Below are 10,578 nucleotides of genomic sequence, written 5' to 3'. Positions count from 1 at the left end.
CATCTTTTGCCCTTTCATTTAAACTAGTTTTGCATGTGGCTGGGGTCAGTGTCACTACAGGTAGCATGAGGCGATGCAGTGTATCTAGAAACTATTCATCTTCTTCACCGCGTCACTTGTTCCACATTTTGTCATGTTACAGCCTTATTCAAAACACATTCAAATTCATTTTTCACCTCAAAATTCTCCACACAATAACCCATAAGGCGGGAAAAAGTAGGCAAGTATTTACAGCCTTTGCTCAATTCTTTATTCAAAGTGCAATTAATGCCTCAGGTCTTTTTGAGCATGATACTACAAGCTTGGCACACCTGTTTTGGGGCTCTTATTCTTCTTTGCACTTTGAACTTCTTAAGCTCAATCAGATTGGATGCAATTTTTTTTTGCTGTACAGCAATTTTCACTTCTCTCCAGAGAAGTGCAATCAGGTTCAAGTCTGGGTTCTGGCTGGGCCGCTCAAAGACATTTACAGAGTTGTCTTGAAGTCAGTCCTTTGTCATCTTGGCTGTGTGCTTAGGAGTTTTGTCCTGCTGCAAGATGAATAGTCACCCCAGGCCAAAGGTCCTGAGCACTCTGGAGCAGGATATCATCAGTGACGTCTCTTTACATTGCTGCATTCATCTTTCCCTTGACCCTGAATAGCCTCCCATTTCCTGCTGCCAAAAAGATCCCCAGAATGATGTTGCCACCACCATGATTCTCTGTAGGGATGGTATTGGCCAAGTGATGAGCAGTACCTGGTTTCCTCCAGACATGACACTTGGCATTTAAACCAGAGACTTCAATCTTGATTTAAAAAAAGAAAAGAAAAGAAAAGAAAAAGAGGTCTTCAATATTTGAAAGCCTTTGTTTCATCAGTTCTTTTGGTAAACTCCAGGTGTGCTGTCATACGCCTTTTACTGAGGGTTGTCTTCCATCTGGCCGCTCTATTATACAGGCCTGATTGGTGGAATGCTGCAGAAATGGTTGTCCTTCTAAAAGGGTCTCCTCTCTCCTCAAAGTAATGCCAGAGCTCTGACAGAGTGAACCTTCCTAACTAAGGTTCTTGTACCCAGATGACTTAAATTGGCCAGGCTGCCAACTCCAGGAAGTCCTACTGGTTCCAAATTTCATCCATTTACAGATGATGAAGGCCACTCTGCTAACTGGAACCTCCAATGCTGTAAAAACACCTCTGTATTGCAGCCCAGATCTGTGCCTCATTCCATCTCCCTGGACTTCATGGCTTGGTTTGTACTGTGACATAATCGGTCAGCTATGGGACCTTATATAAACAGGTGCGTGCCTTTCCAAATCATGTCCAATCAACTGAATTTACCACAGGTGGACTCCAATCAAGTTGTATAAAGGTGTGACAGACAATTAGTGGAAACAGGACGCAGCTGAGCTCAGTTGTACCTGTGTGTCATGGCAAAGGCTGTGAATACCTATGTGGATGTTATTTATTTTTAATACATTTGCAAGAAGTTTTTTTTCTTCACTTTGTCATTATGGGGTTATTGTGTGTAGAATTTTGAGGTGAAACAAATTTAATCCATTTTGGAATAAGGCTGTAACATGACAAAATGTGGAATAAGTGAAGCCCCGTAAATACTTTTGGGTCAGTGATGGTCTGAGGAGGCGTATCAATGGAAGGACCCACATACCTCTACAGGCTAGGCAACATTATCCTGACTGCCATTAAGTATCAGGATGCAGGACGTTCCTGGAGGAGTAATGAAATAATACCATCAACTGTCCCCCACACTCACCTGATCTAAATCCAATAAAACACCTCTGTGATGCTGCAAGGTTGCACCTAAAGCTGTCCAGGAGCTCACTGATGTCCAGAGCTGGGAAATCCCCCATGACACTGTCATCTCATTAGAGGCATGCCCCAACATCATCAGGCATGCACACAAGGTCATGGAGACTATACAAACGACCGAGTACTGTTTTGAGTGGCTGCAATTACATTTCAGCAAAGTGGATTGCATGCTGCATCATTTAATTACTTTGATTTTCAGGGAGACTTTGAATTCAGCCCTCTGTAGGTTGATCATTTTAATCTCGATGTGGCATCTTTTTGTTCCCGACACATTTCCAGATATCACAAATATCAGTAAAATTTTCCCGCATTTCCCCCCACTGAGATCTGATGTTTGTTTTGTTTTTTGAGCAGTATATTTACTTTGAATGGATCCCAGTGTCATATTTCTCAATACAGAACAAACTTTTACTTTAATTCTAGAAGCAGCATGAGAAAACCTTCACACATGAGATGTGGAGGAGGATTATCCGGAGCCGAAAATTCTCATCTCAGTTATGTGGATCATCGGTGACTGGTTTTATACTGGTAAAATAGTACCTTATAAAGTCTTTGTTAATACCTACTACGACTGTAAGAAGGAAATAAAAAAAAATTTAAAAAAAAATACATTCTTCAACATTTCAAAGGCAACCCAGAGAACTCTGATAGGGCAGTTTCAGTTTTTATTTCACTACAGCGATTTATCAATGAAACTCATTTGTTAAAACTAGTCCCCGACTCGAAAGCAATCAGCAGCTGCCAACCAGAAAAACCAGCCGTCCTCTGCTACTGGGTAATGCCACCAAAAAGTCATTATGGCAACTGCATATGGTTAAATCTAATGACTTCTTACCCCACAACAGATGTGCAAATAAGTTCAGGTTAAACAGACTTTTTAATTTGTCACAGCAAGTTAAGCACAGGTTGATAAATGATTGTTATGTTCCACCTGGGGGAGGTCTTACTCTTTTGCATGCTGTAATAGCTTACTGGGAAACATAGCAAAATTACATCATCAATAACTCCACCTGTGCTTTCACAAACTGTTCCCAAAGTCAAACTGTCTGCTGTGGGGGGACAAAAAAAGTCTACTGTGGATGGATAAATCGGTATGAGTGGTAGCTCCCCCCACGATCATCATGTGACTGGTAAAACTGTACACACATTCAACACACATGAAGACACTGAACACGTTCAAAGTTGAGGGTGAAGAAACACTGCAAGGGTGGCAGTACAGAACACAGCTCACAGAGTCAGCAAGGCAATCAAGATCTTATTAACCAAGAAAAAGCAAAAACAAAACACTGCCTGCATCAGCAGATGATGTCTGAGGTAAATCATCTCTTTGGCCCCTTCAGTGTAGAGCTGATTCAATCTTTTTCACATAATACTAAGTGAGGACGCTTCAAACTAAAATCAATCGAAAGGTTGTTGCAGTAACATGCCAAAGTATTTTAAGAACTGTCAAGCGACTATAAAATCAAATATCTAACAAAGTACAATCTTCCCACCCTTTTAATCCCTTTGAGCTTTTTGATTTTTTTTATCCAGAGTAGAAAATGTGTTATACATGTACATTCAACATGCAGCAATGTAGTCTGAAAAACCGCAACAATTATACTACAGGGTCCCCTCTCCCATGTGTCTATGACCAGACCGTCACACTTCAATTCAGTGTTGGTTTTTACTAAACATCTAACAATCAAAATGTGTATTTGCCAAAAACCTTCACTGAACATGATATACAGATCATCAAGTGTCGTCTTTTATGAGTGTAGCGAGATAATGAGGTTCCTGATGCAATGCCTGCTGTAGTAGGGGCTGAGAAGAGAGACTCATGAGTAGATTAAGGAGGGGTACTGTGGATGCCACCAGTCCATGAGCTTCACACTGTGTACAGGATCCAACACCACCTGGGTCCCACCTTGATCCACTCTTTTCTTCCCCCGTTGGAGTGGCGAGTCTTGTAACACAAGCCGAACGCGGTGGTGGCGCATGTCTGTGCTTACATTTATTGTGAACTAGGAGGCAAAACAAGAGGAAAAGTCCATGAGTTTCTAGTCTGTAGCTCAGAAGAAGAATCAACCCTTTGTCATGTGAGGAAACATATACAGTCACTTTATTTAACAGAAGATTTTTGGAAAAAGAAAAGTAAAAATGTCTTATATTATCAACAACACACAGGGTTAAAATTTTGTATTTCCAAGTATGTCAATGAATGACGTTAAGACTAAAGCTGGTGTTTAGTAAAACTCAACAGAACAGTACATAAGAGCTCTCTGAAGCCTTCCTGTGTGATTGATCACTGACACCGAACTGCATTTTGATCACATTTCCTTTTATAACTTCAACTTATTTCAAGCAGTTTAACACAGTAAAAATAATTAACTGGTAAAGCATACTAATGGGTCACATCAGCTGAATTAGTAGTTGCAATCTTCATCCAGATCTTTGTTCTTTAATCTTAATGCTATTTAATGTCAATTGTCTAATAAAATAATATACTAGTGAGGAGTATTACATTTATTTTAAAGCATCAATCAATTCAAACAAGAGTTACCACAACAACCTACTGATTGGTTGTGTATGCCATGAGACAGTTGCTTTCACTGATTGAAACTCTTTTTATATACACATTTAAAAACTTTATAGGCAGCACTTGACACTGCTACCTTGTAAAGATCAGCTGCAGAATAACACACACCAGTACTCAAAGGAACATTAAGGCAGGCAAAAAAACAAGGTGAGTTACTTGCCAGGCTCAGCGTCATGCCCATGACTACTGGGGTGAAGATGAAGTTGAGGGTGGTGACCTGAAGCACATAGCAGTCAGAGTCTGGATTCATGTGAACATCTTCGTACTGTCTAGGCATACGCAAGGACTTGGCACAACCATTCCTACTGTTTCCCTGCTGAGACAAAGACACCAGAGAGACACATTTAAAACAGAAAACATGAAAGCAGAACTCACAATAAGTCAGAGTGTTTGTCAGAAATGTTGCTAGTGATGAATGAGTCAGTCTACATTAAGCAGTGAACCTAAATGGATGGAGAAACAGCTTTTTCAAGCAGTTTCTTTTTATCTGAGGCTAATAAGATACATCATCAAACTCAACCGCTGTATCTTAGTCTCTACATATATGTGGGGATATAAAAGAATGGTTATGATTTATTTTCAATTATTAAAATATTCGTTTAATTATACAAAAAAGTTTCTGTATTGTCTACGTCTCTTAAAATTACTCCTTCCAGTGCTTCACAGAATGTAATGCACCTCTACAGCCAGATGGTGGCAATAATGCACCTGTTGTTTAATGCCAACCAGCATTAAACAACAAAAATAGAACTACGGATTTCCAGCTTGGAGAAGAAAATTGTGTGGAGCAATGCACAAACAGGAGAAAGAAGTGAAGCTGATGACTACTACAGCTGAGAAAAGGTTCGGAAAACTAAACCAAAATGAGCTCCAGTGCAAACTCTGCCATGACACTGGTGCACCACAAGTACGCCTTGTCATTTGTGAGTAGAGGTGGGTGGGTGATCTTTTAAAGAGGAGTCGAATAGTTCCCAGAGAATACATTATAGTATTAGAAATGCCCACCCCAAATAAAATGATGGCAAATGATGTTACCTGCTTTAAAAATTTAAAGTTGAACTCCCACAACGTTTCAGACCGAGTCCCCGACACCTTTTTGACCCAGAAAAGTAAACACTGTAAAAGGAAAAAGGCAGACATTTACCCAATGAAATTCTAACATCTTTGCAGATGTTCGTAATTATTTCTTGGAAAGGACGTTAAGCAAACTGAGAAATATGCATTTTGCATGTGGAAAAACTGAGATCAGAGTCTTCAGTAAAGCCACACTGAAATTCCTTCACTTGATAGAAAGTTTGGTCTAGTACTAACTTGCATCCTCAAGTCTAAAATCATATCAGTGTTGATAATAGTCGTGATAAACACTGAATTTCTTTTCTATCCAACTACAAAGCAGAGGTCACACACAAATATCAGCCATACGCAAATAGATCCACCTGCTTGCATATGTCTGCAGGTAAATCAAACAGCTCCACCTCAACTATAATAAAAAGGTCTTTGAGGAGCTTTACCTTGGAGTTGAGTAAGGTAGTGGGTGTGGATTCTGGCAGTGGAGGAATCTTTGACACGCGCAAGGTGAACGGCTCATATAAATGGAAAAGGGAACGAATCACACAAGCCCGTAAGAAACGCATCTTCTCAATAGAGACAGGCTGGAGGCGAAGTGGCAGCTCAACATCAATCCTGTAGTGTCTTTAAAAAGAGAGAGCAGAGAAGGAGGAATGATGTGAGGTGATGTTAACTAGGACTTAGTACACCATTTTCACTGCATTCACCGCTTCTATCACAACATTAACGATGTGCTACTATGTTTTAACAAGGACTATTATCTGTAGGATGACACCTTTAATAATTTCCCCCTATGCTGGCAATATATACAAATCTCAGAGGTGGGAGCATGAAAACTGTACACTTTCCTTGTATTCCACATGAACTACTGCTGTAAGTGAATCACATAGCACCACTCAAATGCATGAATCCAGTAAGTAGCAGATCATAAACGTATACTGTGCCTTCAACAGTGGAAATCACAAACACTCGACTACTCTGTGTCAATATTTTTATCAGTGCCAGTACGCAAGTGATCACAAAACCACCTCACCTCCTGTAGAGCCTAGTCCAAAAAGCTGCAGTGCAAGTGACCGTCCAGGCATTCCTACAGATTAGAGCAAATCTGCACACATCCTCAGGCCGAATGTAGGAGGAGAGCACCAACCAAATGTCCACCGGATAATCTACACCATCACTGCTCTCACTGTTTTCTGTGAAGAAAACAAAGAAAACACAATCAATACCAAGTTAAACATACTAGTTTCGAAATGTATTTTGCACAATGGTCCACAAATTTTTGTGATTATATTTATATACTTAATGTGGCCGTTAGCATTGAAGTAAAAAAGGCACACGTCTTACTTAGATGTGTTGTGTACATAAAATCAATTATAGGTGGAACAGATGTTTTGTGAGTTGCTATCAGACCAGTGGAGGGAGGAAAGTGCACACCTCTCTCCCTGTTGGCATCACAGAATATTAGAGTGCAAGAATAACTGTATTGCTTTATAGTGTTTAAAGTATTTTTTTTGCAATTTTTTTCATATCTAGTTTTTTTTTATATTTTAAACCTGGGCCCCTTTGAGAGTGGAAGCAGCTGCTGGTCAGTGAGGATAGATTGATGTACCAGGTATTTTAATACTAATACTGTAGTGCTGTGCTTTGAAATGTCTCTCTAATAAAGCTTTAATATTGAGAATTTGTAAGTAAGTAAGAATTTGTTTCTAGGCAGAGTACAAGTGATCCATTGCTGCAGGACTAGTTTCTTTTTTTCATGTCTGTTTGGCTGCATTTGCTTGCCTCCCCATTACAATACAAGTTGACTTCACTCAGGTCACTCCCCAGTCAGCCAGACTGCACAGGCTTTTGTATGAATGCGTACGTTTGTCATGGGCTGCAATGAAACTAATCGGGTATGGAATTCAGAGGGTGTTTGTTCAATCGGTGTGCTTTTGATTGACTGCAGTGTTTTCTGAAGTGGAGCAAAACTGTTCCCGACCTGCTGTTGAGACTGGGTCTTGTATTAACAGTAATGGTAAATGGACTGGTATATAGTCCTTTTCTACTCAACCTAAGCACTTAAAGCACTTCACACTACAAACCTCATTTACAGACATTCATGTGTACAAGTGCTTTTGTCTGTGCATCCTTATCCTAATGTTCACACCCCATCAAACTCCATTGGATCCACCAGAGTAAATCAGGATTCAGCATCTTGCTAAGAATCTGTCTATAAGCTTTGGAGGTGGGAGGGATCAAACCACTGACCTTCTAGTTGCTAGATGAATGAGCAACAGCTTACCCCAAAATGAGTTGACTGTTGTGAGACTTGTTTTTTTTATCTTTATTGAATGGAAAATCCACTTTTTCTTAATGCTAGTAAACTGTCATGGTGTAACATTAACGATAAAGTGAAATGATACCCTTTCTCCTCTTGTTCTTCTTTTTGCGGGACACTTTAGTTTCGTTCTCTCCATCTTCTTCAGGGTCCTGCTCGTCGCTACTGCCCAAAGCGTCTGCTTTGACGCTTACTGCGGAGGAGAGGACTTCCTCTACAGCACCCTGCGATGCTTCCAGGCCGCAGAGTAATTTCACTGAAACAGAAGATTATAAGTAAAGCACCAGGACAGGAATCAACCACAGTATAACTTCAGTCATCAAAGGTTACCTTCTTTTTCAATCGCATTTACAACAGCCTTTTTAACCCTCCCAGACTTCACAACGGCTGGGTCGGCATCAGCATAATCAGCTACAGTGACTAAGGAAAAGAACAGCAGATCATTAGCTTAACTTTTCACAGTGTCACAGTTGTGAAGCTTACCGGTGTTCCAGATTAACTGGATTTGGTCGAACAGATGTGTGGCAGACTTGCGTTTCAGGAGCTGCTACCGACAAACCAGCAAAAAAAAAATAAAAAAAAAAAAATCGCCAAATGTGTCATCTGTGACACTTGTGAGGTTATTTCAAACACACTCCGTCAGTCTTGATGCTGTTGAACAACAGAATGTTTAAAAATGTCGCGAGTTTACCTGGTGATATTCTCATGTCACCATCTCATCGCGAAAACAGCAAACAATTAACACCACGCCGATGTTGTTCACCGGACAGCAAGAGTAAACGACCGGGAGAATCTAGTCGTCGTTATCGTCCCCCTCATACGTTTTATTTCTCCGATTTCAGCGTTTTTGCTTCACAACTAAAGCGAGCAGTTTACTTTGTGTGCACTAACATGGACTCGAATCAACCAGCGCCACCTCTGGCCAAGTGCCCCAGCCTACAGCCAGATCAACTTGTGACACACATCTGCATCACGTTTGAATTCGTTTCATGCACAATGCATTTGTTCCTTTCAATTGTGTCTGTTTGTGCGTCATCCAAATAAACCTTTGAAATGCATGTGAACAACATCGGCGTGGTGTTAATTGTTTGCGGTTTTCGCGATCGTGTCGTACATGAGAATATCACCAGGTAAACTCGCGACATTTCTAAACATTTTGTTGTTCAACAGCATCAAGACTGACAGAGTGTGTTTGAGATAACCTCACAAGTGTCACAGATGACACATTTGGCGGTTTGTTTGTTTTTTTGCTAGTTTGTCGGTAGCAGCTCCTGAAACGCAAGTCTGCCACATCTGTTCGACCAAAGCCAGTTAATCTGGAACACCGGCGCACCCTGTTGACCTGTCACGTGATTCAAATGAACTTAAAATGATCTTAAAAGAATAACACAAACACTGCAAATCGCATTGGTCACCTGTAAAACCGCAGAATGCCTTTTGGCTTTATGAAGTTGGGAGAACATGACAGAAACTTCAGCAGAATGTGAGAAGGCGGGCTAGCTTTCTGGCTAATCATATCCTACCTGATTCCGAACAAACGTCCCCGGCCTTAAATTTCAGCCGTTTTCGGTTCCCTTTCTTGGGCATGACGATACCAAATATCTGTGGACGCTTAACGTGGCTGTGAGTCCTGCCATGTCTCTATGGCAAGCTGAGGTAAAGAGAAAGAAAGAAAAATCACAGAGAAATTGAAAAATGTTCCGCCAGGATCTTCAGCCATCATGGACTGACGTGACGTTGCAAATAACGCGAGAGTACCGTTTTCACTCTTTTCCTTGCCGCGCACTACTGCCATCTGTAGGCGTTTGTTAAGATTTCAGTCTATCGGGACTACAGCTTGTATGCCATTTAAAACCTGTTAATTGTTTTTTTTTTATTATAAAATAGCTTTAAGGTGAATTATATATATTTTTACTTTTTGAGGATGACTGCATGTAAATATGGATACCAGACAGATTATACACGTTTTTGATTGCTTTATTCTCCAGCGAGTGCTGCCTGGCTGAAGTGTTATCACACTGATGACATAAAAGAAGAGGTACTGTGTCACTCTGCCGCTAATGTACCATTAAAGCTGCCAAGACGTCACTGAGCCACGCAGACTTACCATTAGTAGGAGAGGGGAAAGAGTTCATTATGAATTCTGTACTGTATTCAGTGATTTTGTAATAGTGTCACAAAGAACCTGAGCATACCAAAACTTTCCCAGGCAGCACTGTTGTTAAACTGTGACAATTTTTTTTCCACAGAAAGTCCTGCTGCATTTTAGAGATCAAAAAGCAGAGGTTGTCCTCCAATATCTGGCCATTGCAAATTACCCTTTAACAACTACGTAACATCAAAGCATCTCTCTCATCTCCTCAGATGTTAGACTCAGAGTCAGAGGAGATAAGAATAAAATGATATACTTCTTCGCTGCAGTCAGAGCTGTTATCAACCCCTTAGAGGTCTCAGATCCATAGCTGCAGTGCTGTCAAACGACCTCTCTTCATTTCAAAAGAGATTTCTTTTTTGCAACACAGCATCTTTATTTAACAAGAAAGCAACTGGGATAACAACAGCAATAATAAAATCAATTCTAAAGTGCACCCTGATTACCAGATTGTCATCTGCACACAAAGAACTGCAAATCTCACACAGAAAAGCCTAGACAACCAAGAATGTCACCCTCTTTCTTTAAAGCAACAGTGCCAACCACTTGCTTCATGATTAAGATTGGGGAAATCTCATTCATCCGTACAGTAATATTGCTCAAAACTTGGACTAAACTTAAATGAATTAATAAATTAATAAATTAATAATAAT

General features: G+C 40.3%; 1 protein-coding gene and 1 pseudogene across 2 annotated transcripts; both read right to left on the bottom strand.

Annotated features, from left to right (window-relative positions):
* Positions 1-96: 96 nt before the first annotated feature.
* LOC146574201 (uncharacterized) lies at positions 97-1,245 on the bottom strand (annotated as a pseudogene).
* A 1,214-nt stretch (positions 1,246-2,459) lies between these two features.
* Positions 2,460-9,523, bottom strand: tmem183a (transmembrane protein 183A). Of its 2 annotated transcripts, none has more exons than XM_085273645.1 (8): positions 9,297-9,523; positions 8,104-8,193; positions 7,859-8,029; positions 6,487-6,646; positions 5,897-6,077; positions 5,421-5,501; positions 4,546-4,701; positions 2,460-3,810 (listed from the first exon to the last, which is right to left on the bottom strand). In XM_085273645.1, the coding sequence occupies exons 1-8, from the start codon at positions 9,358-9,360 to the stop codon at positions 3,625-3,627; spliced, it is 1,089 nt and encodes a 362-aa protein (XP_085129771.1). In that variant the 5' UTR covers positions 9,361-9,523; the 3' UTR covers positions 2,460-3,624. The 2 variants fall into 2 exon arrangements, with proteins under 2 accessions (XP_085129771.1, XP_085129773.1); XM_085273647.1 differs by having other exon boundaries at positions 4,546-4,698.
* Positions 9,524-10,578: the final 1,055 nt, after the last annotated feature.

Source organism: Mchenga conophoros, linkage group LG5 (assembly GCF_057382185.1).
Source record: "Mchenga conophoros isolate Kocher_MC1m ecotype Shallow Benthic linkage group LG5, M_conophoros_male_GT1.1, whole genome shotgun sequence".
Lineage (NCBI taxonomy): Eukaryota > Metazoa > Chordata > Actinopteri > Cichliformes > Cichlidae > Mchenga > Mchenga conophoros.
The sequence above is the reverse complement of the archived record's forward strand: the minus strand, read 5'-3'. Positions and strand labels throughout refer to the sequence as shown.